Genomic DNA, 17,462 nt, shown 5'->3' on the forward strand with positions numbered 1-17,462 from the left:
AATGCTACAACTAAATGTTTCTAAATATTAATATAACTCTGTTGTTAGCGTGATACAACGCCCGGTTATACTGCGTTTTTGTCTAAATGTATAGTTTCTAGAGGCGTCATAATGATGGTATTAAGAGGTGGAATAATTCAGGTAGGACTGTGTAGGACATCACTGAAATGCACGGCCCGCCACTGTGCTAACACAGGCCATGCTAACACAGGCCATGCTAATGAAGACCATGCTAACACAGGCCATGCTAATGAAGACCATGCTAACACAGGCCAGGCTAATGAAGACCATGCTAATGCAGGCCATGCTAACGCAGGCCATGCTAACGCAGGCCATGCTAACACAGACCATGCTAATGCAGACTATGCTAACGCAGGCCATGCTAACACAGGCCATACTAATGAAGACCATGCTAACACAGACCATGCTAATGAAGACCATGCTAACAAAGGCCATGCTAATGAAGACCATGCTAATGCAGGCTATGCTAACACAGACCATGCTAACGCGCTGCCTCGTCCTCCTCCAGGCCTCCCGGAAACCAGAAACACCCCCAGCCCGATCGACCCGGACTCCATCCAGGTTCCCGTCGGCTACGAGCCGGACCCGACCGACCTGGCTCTGTCCAGCGTGCCGGGCCAGGAGATGTTCGACCCGCGCAAACACAAGTTCTCTGCCGAGGAGCTGAAACCTCAGCCCATGATCAAGAAAGCTCCCAAGATCTTCATCTCGGAGGACCTGAAGGTAGATTGGAGCTGGTTGTGATAAGATGGTTTTAAAAGTTATCTGAACTCAGATTCTGTCCTGAGAACAAAATATTTTTTATGAATTGTTTCACATCCTCAAAAACCACAAAAATAGACAAAATTAAAACCAGATAAATAAAAACAAATCAGATGTATCTGGTGAGAAAATCTAAATTTATACATTTATTTATACAGATCAAGAGTTTATTTTCTCTTAAATTCCCCAATCAGCCGACAATTTCATTTATTTTCATTTAGTTCTTAATTCCATCATATTTCAAACCTTTAATGATAATAATATTAATATTAATGATAATAATAATAATAATAATATTAATGATAATGATAATGATAATAATAATAATAATAATAATAATAATAATAATAATAATAATAATAATAATAATAATGATAATGATAATAATAATAATAATAATAATAATAATATTAATGATAATGATAATAATAATAATAATAATAATAATAATAATAATAATAATAATAATATTAATGATAATGATAATAATAATAATAATAATAATAATAATAATAATATTAATATTAATATTAATATTAATGATAATAATAATAATAACAATAATAATAATGTCAGCGCTGAGAGGAATGAACTCTGCAGAGCGGCAATAAGTCCCTTTGGTTATTAGTTATTCAGGCTGGCTGTGTTTTTATAAATACATAAACAATACATAAAATAATTCCTTTTAAAACAGATTATTCTTTGATGTAGGCAAAACCATTTTTTAGGTAAATTTATACGAGTAATATTATTATTATTATTATTGTTATTAATAATAATAATAATATTGTCGTTTTTTTTATTAATTAATTAATTATTATTTTGTTTAAAACATATTGTATTAATATTTTTATTTTATTGTATTTTTAAAAGATACAATTTTTATCGATTTATTTTTTGTCACCAACTTTGATTTTGCTACATTTGTACAGTTTGTCAGGTAACCATGGAAACAGCGTGTTTTTGTGTGCTGGAAACAGTAAAAATACATAATTAATAACTTTTATAACGTTTTCCAGATTTCTTTGGGAGGAAATGTTCTCCCAAAGAATAAAGTGAAGACAGAACTAACGTCTCGTCTTGTTTCCTCGCGTCCGCTGGAGCAGGACGACAGATACTGGGCCCGGCGCAGGAAGAACAACATGGCGGCCAAACGTTCCCGGGACGCCCGGCGGATCAAAGAGAACCAGATCGCCATCCGAGCAAGTTTCCTGGAGAAGGAGAACTCGGCGCTGAGACAGGAAGTGGGCGAGCTGAGCAAAGAGCTCGGACGCACAAAGAACGTCCTCGTGAAGTACGAGACGCAGCACGGCCCGCTGTGAGGACGCGCTCACAAATATAGAAATATATACACACACACCAGCGACCCTCTTCGTCCCGATGACTCGGAGCTGGAGACGAAGAGAACTTTTAAATAAACTTCTCACGGCGCTGCACGTTATTCTGTGGACCAATTAGATCACAACGTGCGTTTTAGTCCTCAAACACAAACAATCTGTTCAAAACAAATGTGAGATTTAATAATCAGAATATTTAAGTTCTTCTTTGTGAGTTTGTGAGTTTTGTTCTTGTAAATGTTCGACTTTGTTCTAAGAGAATATCTGACGTTTCTCCTCTTGTGACATAACCTCAAAACAACGTATTTTAAACATCGGCCAATGATCAGATCTCCCCCACACTCCCGACAATTAGATTTTCTACCTTGAGATATATTTATGTTTGGAAAAGTAGTTCAAACAAACAGGAGGAAAGAGTGCGTTTGTTGGGGACTACTTTCAGCGGCGGATTGATCCACAGTGAGACGCTTCATCAGTTATTCACTAAATCTGTTCAAACATAAAACCCTGAAACATATTCAGGACTATATACTTATAGAATATCTGCAGACTTCTACTTTAAGACCCGCCGACGCCTCGCTCTCTTCCCACAATGCACCTGTTCACAGGTACACCTGCTCTGTGTATAAACCGCCAAACCCTCAAATATTCTCTGAGACTATTTACAGAGACTATGACTATAATTCATAGAAAAAACTCAAATTTATTCAGAAAATATTGTTTTTGTTTTGGAACTTCATCACTTTTCTGATTTTATAACTTTTCTCTTAAATTTGTGACTTTATATTATATTATATTATATATTATTATAAACTCAGAATATAAATATTTATATGCACAAAATGCATTGTTAGCTTTTCTCTCACATTTATGAATTTATAATGAGAATTCACTTCTTTGCTCGTAAATCGACCAATTATTTTAATTTACCTCTCTCGTAAAATCTTTCATAAAAACTGATTTAATAAAACATTTCTGTTTATTTATTTTATAACAGAAACTTCTGAAACAAACATGATGTTCTCTCTGGATATCTTATATCACATTTTAATACAGGATGCAACATAATAATAATAATAATAATAATAATAATAATAATAATAATAATAATAATAATAATAATAATAATAGTTTATATATTAGATATTATTACAGATATTATTACAGATATTATTACAGATATTATCACAGATATTATTACAGATATTATTACAGATATTATTAGATATTATTACAGATATTATTACAGATATTATTACAGATATTATTAGATATTATTACAGATATTATTAGATATTATTACAGATATTACAGATATTATTACAGATATTATTACAGATATTATTACAGATATTATCACAGATATTATTACAGATATTATTACAGATATTATCACAGATATTATCACAGATATTATTACAGATATTATTAGATATTATTACAGATATTACAGATATTATTACAGATATTATTACAGATATTATTACAGATATTATTACAGATATTATTAGATATTATTACAGATATTACAGATATTATTACAGATATTATTACAGATATTATTACAGATATTATTACAGATATTATCACAGATATTATTACAGATATTATTACAGATATTATCACAGATATTATTACAGATATTATTACAGATATTATTACAGATATTATTACAGATATTATTACAGATATTATTACAGATATTATTAGATATTATTACAGATATTATTAGATATATACAGATATTATTACAGATATTATTACAGATATTATACAGATATTATTACAGATATTATTACAGATATTATTACAGATATTATCACAGATATTATACAGATATTATTACAGATATTATTACAGATATTATTACAGATATTATTAAGATATTATTACAGATATTATTACAGATATTATTCAGATATTATTACAGATATTATTAGATATTATTACAGATATTATTACAGATATTATTACAGATATTATTACAGATATTATTACAGATATTATTACAGATATTATTACAGATATTATTACAGATATTATTACAGATATTATTACAGATATTATTACAGATATTATTACAGATATTATTACAGATATTATTACAGATATTATTAGATATTATTACAGATATTATTACAGATATTATTACAGATATTATTACAGATATTATTAGATATTATTACAGATATTATTACAGATATTATTACAGATATTATTAGATATTATTACAGATATTATTACAGATATTATTACAGATATTATTACAGATATTATATAGATATTATTACAGATATTATACAGATATTATTACAGATTTATCACAAATATTATTACAGATATTATTACAGATATTATTAGATATTATTACAGATATATTAATCTTAAGATATTATTACAGATATTATTACAGATATTATTACAGATATTATTACAGATATTATTAAGATATTATTACAGATATTATTACAGATATTATTACAGATATTTATTACAGATATTATAGATATTATTACAGATATTATTACAGATATTATTACGATATTATTACAGATATTATTACAGATATTATTACAGATATTATTACAGATATTATTACAGATATTATTACAGATATTATTACAGATATTATTACAGATATTAGTACAGATATTATTACGATATTATTACAGATATTATTACAGATATTATTAAGATATTATTACAGATATTATTACAGATATTATTACAGATATTATTAGATATTATTACAGATATTATACAATATTAAGATATTATACAGATATTATACAGATATTATTACAGATATTAGTACGATATTATTACAGATATTATTACAGATATTATATAGATATTATTACAGATATTATTACAGATATTATTACAGATATTATTACAGATATTATTAAGATATTATTACAGATATTATTACAGATATTATTACAGATATTATTACAGATAATATTACAGATATTATACAGATTTATTACAGATATTATTAGATATTATTACAGATGATTATTACAGATATTAGTTACAGATATTATTACAGATACTATCTACAGATATTATACAGATATTATTCCAGATATTATTAGATATTATACAGATATTATTACAGATATTATTAGATATTATTACAGATATTATTACCGATATATATACAGATATTATTAGATATTATTAAGATATTATTACAGATATTGTTACAGATATTATTACAGATATTACATACAGCTATTATTACAGATTATTATTAGATATTATTACAGCATATTAATTATAGATATTATTACCGATATTATTACAGATATTATTACAGATCTTATACAGATTATATTACGATATTATTAGATATTATTACAGATATTATTACAGATATTATACAGATATTATTACAGATATTATTAGATATTATTACAGATATTATTACAGATATTATTACAGATATTATTACAGATATTATTACAGATATTATACAGATATTAGTATACAGATATTATTACAGATATTATTACAGATATTATTAGATATTATTACAGATATTAATACAGATATTATTAGATATTATTAGATATTATTACAGATATTATTACAGATATTAATACAGATATTATTAGATATTATTACAGATATTATTACAGATATTATTACAGATATTAATACAGATATTATTAGATATTATTAGATATTATTACAGATATTATTACAGATATTATTACAGATATTAATACATATTAGATATTATTAGATATTATTACAGATATTATTACAGATATTATTACAGATATTATTAGATATTATTACAGATATTATTACAGATATTATTACAGATATTATTACAGATATTATTCGATATTATTACAGATATTATTAGATATTATTACAGATATTATTACAGATATTATCATAGATATTATTACAGATATTATTAGATATTATTACAGATATTATTACAGATATTATCACAGATATTATTAGATATTATTACAGATATTATTAGATATTATTACAGATATTATTAGATATTATTACAGATATTATTACAGATATTATTAGATATTATTACAGATATTATTACAGATATTATTAGATATTATTACAGATATTATTACAGATATTATTACAGATATTATTACAGATATTATTTAGAATAGAAACACGTCTTCACTTCACTGACGTCAGTGGATCGTGGGTGTTGTTACATTTGGGATGAGCAGCGACCTGATGCTCGTCCTGTGTTACACAAACAGCTCATTATCATTATTATTATTATTATTATTATTATTATTATTATTATTATTATATTATCATTATTTAAATAAGTTCAGTGTGAGCTCTGCTCAACGAGATCTGCAAACGCCATGATTTAAAAACAACTTGAGTTTCAGTTTCATTTGTTATTTTAGTGCAAATTAGAAAGAAAATCACTTTTTATTTTTTAACAAACTATTTATTTCTCTCATCGAGCTGTGGAAGAGAAAACACATGTTCCGGGGCTCCCAATGTGAAAGTTTGGCTATTATTTACTCGCTGATTTATTTAAATATTTAGATCCTTTTCCTCACGTTTGAGATGAAACATTTAACGTTTAGATTTAACTTTTGGATTTATATTTGATATTTACATTTAACATTTAGATTACATTTATATTCTTCTCTTCTTTGTTTTACATATAAACATTGTAAACATTCTCAAATGTGAGAAAAATTAGCTAAAAGTCTAAATATATCAGATTTAAAATATGCAAGTTTTCACATTCGGCCACATTTCATCTTTTATCTTTAGAAGGATTTTAAAAGCTCAGAGGTTTGTACAAATGCTTCACCTTTTTATTCACCATAAATATTTATATAAATATTATCTATAAATATAAATATATATATTTATATTTTCTCTCCGTGCAGCTCAGCGCCCCCCGGTGGCCGAGTGAGACATGAATGTATATTTTAAACTCTTGACTACAGACGAAAAGTATATAAAGGATATATTGATATATATTAAAGGTTTGAATGTTTATACAGAGATATTGTTTGTTTTTGTACTGTGACATGAATATTACATATAAAACCTGAAGGGCATTACAGGAATCCTTCGTCTGCGTAGATAAAATACCTCAGAGCCTCCGTCTCACCTGTGCAGGTGCTCCATCAGCAGGTTGCACCTGCTCGCCTCCTCGTCTTCATGCTTCTGGAATGTTTTCACGCTGAAGTTTAGATTTTATTATTTAATTTGCTGTGATTTATCTTTAGCTCTGTTCTGTTTGTTCCTATGTTTGTTCTTGTTTCTCAACATCAAAATGATAATAAATAAATAAAGCTTCAAATCCAGTTGGTCTTGTGTTTTTGTCTGAAGCCGTTTGGTTCTGTTCGTTATTTTACAGAATTATATATTTATATATGTCACTAGAAACTTAATATTTTTATTTCTCCACTAGAATAAAATAGCATAAAGACTAGACTAAACAAACATTTAAAGTGACAAAAGTAGAATTGTGTTTAGCTTGCATGGTTAGCTTGCGTGGTTAGCTCTCGTGGTTAGCTCGCGTAGTTAGCTCGCGTGGTTAGCTCGCGTGGTTAGCTCGCGTGCTAACATGACCTCAACGGTGGAAATTCACAATTTTAAAAATCTCAAATAAATGTGTTTTTTTAACCCTCTTAGGCATCGATCCATCAATTTATCTAATAATTGACTTCAAATTTGCATCTTAATTGAATAATTCACGTAATTTAAGGAAGAATTTAAGTTTTTTATAAACTATAAATATTTGCATGACAGGCTGGGCTCTAAAGGACTTTTGTGTTGTTGTTTGCTCCTCGTCGGACTGTGGTACAACAGTCATCCGGACAGTAACAAGTTGAAAGCTTCATAAAGGAGGCTCTTATTGTGAAAAGCCTCTGTGCAATGAGCTCAACTAATCATTAAACTTATTCTCAGACTTTGTGCTAATGTCCAGCAGCTCTGATGTCACCGCTTCTGTGTTTCAACCTTTCTGGGATGAAAGCTGAAGATGATTCATTTAAACCTTAACAGGAAAAATAAGATCAAATTACAAGCCTGTAAAACAATTAAACCTTTACGAAGTTAGCTGAAGTTAACTAATCTGAAGGAGTCACTGCATGGTTTAACTTTATTAAAGTTTAAAGGCCTTAAACCAAAAGAACTTCACATTTGTATCTTAAAGGACTTTATGCCTCACAAAGTTAATATTTAAAACACTTCAGTTTTCTGCTCCATTCAAGACTTTTCTACCTTTATTTATTCTTTTGGAGAGAAAAATATTTATTATTATAAAGAATAATAATAACTTTTATTGACAACTGGAAAAAGAACGTGTGGCATTTAAATTTACATAAAAATGGGAATTTGTCTAAAAACTAAAATCTTGCAATAAAGTGAATTTAAGATGTTTTAGAAAGAGTTAATGATTTCCACACTCTTTCAGTCGAAGTAAAACTACTGATGACCAGCAGAGGGCAGCACCGCCACACACACCGAGTCACTGCAGCAGGAAGTTATTCACATATTCACATATTCACATTCAGGGTGGGAAATAAAAATCATTAATATCCTCTTTAGTAGCACAGAAAAAGTATTTCAATTACACTAATGCAGGAAACATAAATATATAATACAAATATAATACAAATATAATAAATATATAATAAACATATAATAAATATATAATGAAAATGTAATGAAAATATAATAAATGTATAATAAATATATAATGAATATATAATGAAAATATAATAAATATATAATGAAAATGTAATGAAAATATAATAAATGTATAATAAAATATATAATAAATATATAATGAAAATATAATAAATGAAATGAATGAATGAAAATTAGAAAATGTCTCAATCTGCTGAAAATAGTAAAAAGTGAAATTCTGAGATCATACAAATATTCTGCTTTAAAGTGTTTATTGACTTTATACACACGTTATACACACTCTCCCTGAACGAGGGTGTGTGTGTTAACAACATGTGTTGCACATCGCTCGAGTAAAGTCATTCCTCGTTTCTCCACCAGGAGTCCTCAGTGTCTCTGTCCCCTGGTTGTCCCTGCTCACCTCAGTAACACCTGTCCCTCAGTAACAACTGTCCCTCAGTAACACCTGTCCCTCAGTAACACCTGTCCCTCAGTAACACCTGTCCCTCAGTAACACCTGTCCCTCATTAACACCTTTCCCTCAGTAACACCTTTCTCTCATTAACACCTTTCCCTCAGTAACACCTGTCCCTCATTAACACCTTTCTCTCATTAACACCTGTCCCTCATTAACACCTTTCCCTCAGTAACACCTTTCTCTCATTAACACCTTTCCCTCAGTAACACCTGTCCCTCATTAACACCTTTCTCTCATTAACACCTTTCCCTCAGTAACACCTGTCCCTCATTAACACCTTTCTCTCATTAACACCTTTCCCTCAGTAACACCTGTCCCTCATTAACACCTTTCTCTCATTAACACCTGTCCCTCATTAACACCTTTCCCTCAGTAACACCTTTCTCTCATTAACACCTTTCCCTCAGTAACACCTGTCCCTCAGTAACACCTGTCCCTCAGTAACACCTGTCCCTCATTAACACCTTTCCCTCAGTAACACCTTTCCCTCATTGAACACCTGTCCCTCAGTAACACCTTTCTCTCATTAACACCTTTCCCTCATTGAACACCTGTCCCTCAGTAACACTTGTCCCTCATTAACACCTTTCCCTCATTAACACCTTTCCCTCATTAACACCTGTCCCTCATTAACACCTGTCCCTCAGTAACACCTTTCTCTCATTAACACCTTTCCCTCATTAACACCTGTCCCTTATTAACACCTTTCTCTCATTAACACCTTTCCCTCATTAACACCTGTCCCTTATTAACACCTTTCCCTCATTGAACACCTTTCCCTCATTAACACCTGTCCCTTATTAACACCTTTCCCTCATTGAACACCTGTCCCTCATTAACACCTTTCCCTCATTGAACACCTGTCCCTCATTAACACCTGTCCCTTATTAACACCTTTCCCTCATTGAACACCTTTCCCTCAGTAACACCTGTCCCTCATTAACACCTTTCCCTCATTGAACACCTGTCCCTCAGTAACACCTGTCCCTCATTAACACCTTTCTCTCATTAACACCTGTCCCTCATTAACACCTTTCCCTCATTAACACCTGTCCCTTATTAACACCTTTCCCTCATTGAACACCTGTCCCTCATTAACACCTGTCCCTTATTAACACCTTTCCCTCATTGAACACCTTTCCCTCAGTAACACCTGTCCCTCATTAACACCTTTCCCTCATTGAACACCTGTCCCTCAGTAACACCTGTCCCTTATTAACACCTTTCCCTCAGTAACACCTGTCCCTCAGTAATACCTGTCCCTCATTAACACCTTTCCCTCATTGAACACCTGTCCCTCAGTAACACCTGTCCCTTATTAACACTATTTAAGAAACAACATATTTTTAAAGCAGCTGCAGAAATGACGCAGACAAGAGTGAAAACATAAAATAATTAATTTTCTTTGGATGTGCTTTTCTTGTTTTGTTTGTTTGATCAAATAAATAATATAATGAGGACAATTACATAAATTGCTTAACATTAAATCTGATTTATAAATGTGTTTTTTTAAACTAAAATAATTCTGTGTATGTGACAAAGTAATAGTCGAATACACACTCATAAATTAACCTAAAACAAAAGTCTGGAAAACATCCTCGTTACATGAATAATGTTTTTATTATTAACGAAAGAAAGAAACAACAGATTTTATTAATATTTATTATATATTTTAATACTTTTATTTCAGATAATTCTTTATATTTTATAGTATTTTTCACCATTTATTTTGGAATTATAACATTTATGTTTCTTAACTATTTTTTAATAATTGCTTTTATTTTTAATAAGATTTTCTCCCTCTACGTTTAGATTTTGCACGGAAACATTGAAGTTCTTTTGATTCTGTATTTTATGAACGTTAACGTTTGTGAACAATAAACGAGGTGAAAGAAACAACATGTCCTCTGCAGATATCTTTCACCAGATTAAATCTCTTTTGGTTCGTTCCGTCTCATATTTGAGCCTCTTTAGCGCCCCACTAAGTTGAAATAGTGGTTATGTAATACCATTTTCTCAAAGTGAAAGGGAGCAGATTAGAATATTCTGATAATCCCGCGAGTTCACAGCGTCACCCGCTGACGGCGTAGCACTTTTCACTGCTGCTTTCAAACCTGGGAACCCAGAAAAGATACGGAAAGAAGTTACGCTCCACGACAAAGATTTTATTCAGAAAATCTGTTGACGACATGAGATTACAAAGGTTTTACTTTTAGTTTATATCTGAGAAAACGTCGTCTTTAGATCTGTCTTCTGTTTATCAGTTAAATAAAATCTTTATTTCCTTTTTAAAGTTAAGTCACATTATTACACAATAACAGGTTTAAGAAATAAAACATTAAAGCTGCAACTAATGATTATTTTATTATGGATTCATCTGCATTGGATTATTTTCTAGAATAATAGTTTGTTCTATAAAAAGACAGAAAATAGAGAAAAATGTTCCTCCAAGTCACAGCTGATGTCTTTAAATGTTTTGTTCTGTCACTTTAATATAAAAGAAAAGCAGCAAATCTGCAGATTTAAGAGGCTGAAAACATTTAACGCAAAACACAAAATCCACATTTGTATTTTTGACTAAACTCACGATAACTAATGAGCTTTTTCTGGAACCCATCACCAGTAAAGAGCGTTGATATCAGACGATTGTGAATCTGGATTATATTTAAATTTATGTTTTTGTTTCTTAACGTACATTAAAAACGTACGCGGCAGCAATGGTGAGGCTTCGGGAACGTTTTCTGAAACGTTGTTTGATGAATTTTAAATGTGTTTGCACCTTAATGCATAAAACTTTTTAGTTTTTAATTAAACTTTGTCTCATAGACAGTTTAAAACCAGCCCAAAACTTTCATATTCTACATCTTTAAGTAAAATATATATTTATCTAATAATAATAAATAATAATAATAATTCCAGAACTCGTCTTCTTCAGACGAGAGGAAGCATGAGAACATGAGAGTGTGTGTGTGTGTGTGTGTAGATTTAAACTCTCCACAGCTACATTACATAACGCCTCATGTACATATTAAACACTTGTAATATAAACTGTGTTGATGTGAGTCATGAAGTGGGGAAGCTTCATGATATCTGTTAGTTACATGTATGACTCTGTTCACCTGTAGTGTGTACAACATGTATGACTCTGTTCACCTGTAGTGTGTACAACATGTATGACTCTGTTCACCTGTAGTGTGTACAACATGTATGACTCTGTTCACCTGTAGTGTGTACAACATGTATGACTCTGTTCACCTGTAGTGTGTACAACATGTATGACTCTGTTCACCTGTAGTGTGTACAACATGTATGACTCTGTTCACCTGTAGTGTGTACAACATGTATGACTCTGTTCACCTGTAGTGTGTACAACATGTATGACTCTGTTCACCTGTAGTGTGTACAACATGTATGACTCTGTTCACCTGTAGTGTGTACAACATGTATGACTCTGTTCACCTGTAGTGTGTACAACATGTATGACTCTGTTCACCTGTAGTGTGTACAACATGTATGACTCTGTTCACCTGTAGTGTGTACAACATGTATGACTCTGTTCACCTGTAGTGTGTACAACATGTATGACTCTGTTCACCTGTAGTGTGTACAACATGTATGACTCTGTTCACTTGTAGTGTGTACAACATGTATGACCCTGTTCACCTGTAGTGTGTACAACATGTATGACTCTGTTCACCTGTAGTGTGTACAACATGTATGACCCTGTTCACCTGTAGTGTGTACAACATGTTTGACCCTGTTCACCTGTAGTGTGTACAACATGTATGACCCTGTTCACCTGTAGTGTGTACAACATGTATGACTCTGTTCACCTGTAGTGTGTACAACATGTATGACCCTGTTCACCTGTAGTGTGTACAACATGTATGACTCTGTTCACCTGTAGTGTGTACAACATGTATGACTCTGTTCACCTGTAGTGTGTACAACATGTATGAATGTTACAATACATATCTTTAAAGGAGCTTTTTCTCACACTCTTCAGCAGAAGTCTCCACTTCAGCAGCACTTACATACACCAAACTTTCCACTTTCATTCCTCTCTATATTCTGAAGCTTTGTGCAGAGGGCTTTGTTCACATGTCACTCACAGCTCATGTTATACACGCTACACTCACTACATGCAGGAGATGCACAGAGTTCTGTGTGTTGACAGGATTTAGTGATTTATGGAGTGATACAAAGACAGATCCAGAATCTGTACAAACCTTTGACATGTGAACAACATGAAACACTCTGAACCTGCTTCATCCAGACTTCACTTTATATCTGGACATGGAGCAGATCAGCACATCTTTAATGACATAATGCCTCATTTACATATTAAACATGAACACTTGTAATATAAACAGTACTTGTGTTGATGTGAGTAATGAAGTGAAGATTCATGACATCTGTAAGTTAAATAGTTTCCCGTACATGAAAGAAGATCTTTGTGTTTCTCTGCATCAGGTGACTAACGGCTTTAATGAGCGATATTCAAAGTAATTCATGTGATTGAATGTCGAGCACGGAGACATTGATAACGAACAAAGAGTGCGTTGCCTCGTGCTCGCTGCCCTCAACAAACTGCACCACAGGACGACCTACATGTCCTCACGAGTGGACGAGAAACGGATGGACGGGCGAATAAAAACTCAACACGGACGTCCCGCGGTTATGAAGGACGTGTAGAGGGTCACACCGACCTGGACTGAGATTAAAAGGAAACTCAGGCCGGAGACTTTTCGGACCAACGTCAAAGCTCTGCTGCTGCTTTCACAAGAACCCTGGAAAGGAAGCGTCACAGACTGGAGACATGAGTGCATCAACTTTAGGAGTTTGTTTTATTCAAGTCATTTGTCGACGAGTTTTATGTCTTAAAGTCGTTGATCAGGAGCACTGTGACCGAGCTCTCCCCCGAGTCTGCATCACATCTGACGTCACAGACAGACAGACGGGTTTGCTTGCCCAGGTTGTCAGATCATCGCCGTTGCGTGCAGCGGCGGCGAGCCCAGTCTCTGAGCCTCATGTAGGCTTCAGACCGGGTCAGGCCTGAACACGGCGAAATCTCCGCCTGTTGACAACCTGAAGCTTACGCAACCCTCCCCACCAACGAAAAAACAGCACAGGGTAAAAACAAATACATAATACATGCTCCTAATACTCCATATAATCCACAACATGGAATATGGAGGGGGGGGGGTAATTGTGCAATTCATATTATAGACAGGACGCAGCCATTGGATGCTCAGACAGCTGTGTGCTGGTTCTTTTATGTAAGAGGATTTGTCCTCTGTGGCACGAGTCGTCCAAACACTCGGATCATCTGTCAGACGCAGCCAATGGGCAGCGGGGACGGCCGCTGTGACGTAGGTGGCAAGAGTCTTTTTGGTCAGGGAGGATTTGGTCGATTCAGGAAGGACGAGAGATTAAGCCAGTTTGCCATTTTTGTGCACAGTACAAATAGAACAAGTCAAAGAAATAAGAGGAATCTGTTCACAAGCTTTCTTACATTAAACCAAATACATAAAAACACGTGAAGACGCTCCCCAATTATGTCACAGCGTTGTTCCCAGATCAGTAGACAAAACAACCTGTTAGTTTCTGATTCCATATTTAATCAAATCAAATTCATTTAGGAATGAAAACTTAATACAGGAAGTAAAACTCTTTGAAGGGATCAAAGCGAGAAAATGTAAAATTCCCAGAGAAATTAGCATTTAAGGCTTTTACACACCGGGGGCGAATAAACAGCACGAATGCAAAATACTATATGTCTCGGGCTTTTATTGTGAAAGGTAAGACGGAGCTCCTTTTGGGGATCCAGCATTGCTCAAGACTATATATACTATATGTACTTAAATATCATCTATAAGTGCATCTTTAATAACTCCAATTATTACGCACATGTGAGACGTTCAGGGAGCTTCAGACGATGATATGATGATTGGCTACGTTTCTGTCCTTTCTGAAAAATAATTAATTAAAGTAAATAACATTTATATATACAATACATCACCTGATACATTTGAGAATTTCTGAATAAAAAAAAAAAGAAATGTTTTTTATTTAATCTGACCTCTGAGGAATCAGGTTGTTATTATATCTAATGACGCTCTTTCACTGCATGGTGCGGTGACTCGACACGCTTTGTTTTTCCATTACAGAAAGTCGTGGATAGTACCTGGTACTGATAGCTGAGCCGATACTAAAAGGTGACCTGAGCACTGTTTGGTCAGAGAGAATCGGGACTTATGTGTTACGGGACATCTTTTAACTAAAAACTTTAACATGTTTAAAATAGCCAAGCTACCGTCGATAGCAACCGCAATGTTTTCATTCACTTAAAAAAATTAATTTCCTGTTTGGTTGACGATTAAATGATTCAGCGAGTGTCCCGTTGGTGATTTCACGACGATCAGCTGAGAATCCCGCCTAAACTGAGTTTTGTTTCTACTGCTGAGAGGGTACTTTCAGTAGTCGAAACTAAATACAGAAAAGCAGCTAAAAACTGAGACGAATCAAGTTGCGTAAAACTTACCATGCAGTGGAAATACGACATGTCAGTTAACCTGTTGAAGCTAGCTTTAGCATTGGTAGCTGCCAAAACTAATGTTATCCTGTTGGCTAGTTTTCTGGTTAACTATGTTTCAAGTTTTCTCATAATTTAGATTTAACATTATGACTTTATTAACACATTCAAACCCTCGACCCCGCTGCCACAGACTTTATGACCTTTCTCAGGTGTCTCTCTTTTGCAGTTTTACATTATTTGTGCTCATGTCCTTTCCTAGCAGATGTCCATGTTGGTGCCAGATGTAGTTTTTGAACCACAACATCTTCCTTTCTTTAATCAAGTAATGTTAGTATCCATCACCTGAGTCCCTTCCAACACTGTCCAGCAACATGTCAGACCCTGTAAGCTCAAGTCTTAATCATCCACACAATAATGTCCGTTAAAGTTTCTGTAGGAGTCCGAGTGTCTCCAGCAGATAATCACACCTCAGTGACCTGGTGGATGTCTAGAGTCTCATTACACTCAAATAAACACGTCAGATGTCTGTGGTGAGACGTGATCGAGTCCCTCCGAGGGTTCGGGCTGAACAGGCTGGCTGCAGGTGGATGGAGACCGATGGTGGGAGTTTAAAGGAAATCTGGGAGTTGTTGTTTTTTTCAGCAGGCGTCGCCGAGTCCTTAGAAAAACATGGGAAAGAATTGTGATTCACTTTGATAAAATGACATTCCTATACAAGAAAACTGCATTGCCAGTTACATTTAGAGGGTACATGATGTTTATTTTTGACCTATAACAAATATGTTTCTAATGTAAGATGTAAGTAGGAGGTCGGGATAGACGGGACAAACAAACACAAGATGAAAACCAGAAGTCCAGACGACTTATTTAAGTTACCAGCAACGTAACTAACATACCATGATATTTACGCAGTTTGTTGTATAGCAAATTAGTTTTTAGGGACAGGGTTTGTTCTTAATCTTAGAAACTGCACCTGATTAATCACTTTCACCTCAAGATCTAAATGTTTTGTCGACTTCTGTTTCCAAGGTCAAGAAGGAACGTAAACATCTATAGTTCAATGACGAGGTTCAACTCAATCTACTGATGATCGGATCTGAACGCTTTCACGTTCCAGGCTCCTGATTGGAATAAGTTACCCGTAAATACATTCTTTGTTAATTATTTAGTTGTTTAAAATGGTTTTGTCAATCAGTCAGTACACTACTTTGGTCCGAAGGCCCAATAGTTTGAAAAATGTCCTCTGGACCAAAAGCCAACTGCTCCGAAAATACACTCTGGAGTTCAGTCGCTGCCTCCTTTACTACTTTCCAAACTCATTTACACATTGCTCAGTTCAACTGATAACATTTCAATCATAACTTTAACTAGTCTTCTGTGAACTAAATAAAAGAATAAAAGATAGTTTTCGGGATTAGGACTGTGGACAATGGGACAAAGAGCCATTTGATGAATTGGCATAACATTTGGTACAGACATCCCCGGAGAATGATTACAACTGACTTTAGTCATCTCCCAACTTTTCATCGCAGATCAAAATGTATACGTGCAGAACTAATAACATTTCCACCAGCCTGAGTTTTATAGTTCCCCTCGTAATGATATAATACAGTGAGATAAACAGATTTGTCATGGTGTCTCAGTAGGATGGATTTCCCTCCAAACA

The 17,462-nt window shown here is 33.1% G+C and overlaps 1 protein-coding gene across 1 annotated transcript in view; it reads left to right on the forward strand.

The window, feature by feature from the left end:
• LOC115024916 (hepatic leukemia factor-like) overlaps positions 1–3,045 on the forward strand; it is an 11,421-nt gene extending 8,376 nt beyond the window's left edge. Inside the window, 2 exon segments of the mRNA XM_029456780.1 lie at positions 530–744; positions 1,890–3,045. Coding sequence (XP_029312640.1) covers positions 530–744; positions 1,890–2,105 — 431 coding nt within the window. The 3' untranslated portion in view covers positions 2,106–3,045.
• The last annotated feature ends 14,417 nt before the right edge of the window (positions 3,046–17,462 follow it).

The sequence above is a fragment of the Cottoperca gobio genome, chromosome 19 (genome assembly GCF_900634415.1).
Source record: "Cottoperca gobio chromosome 19, fCotGob3.1, whole genome shotgun sequence".
NCBI classification, from domain to species: Eukaryota; Metazoa; Chordata; class Actinopteri; order Perciformes; family Bovichtidae; genus Cottoperca; species Cottoperca gobio.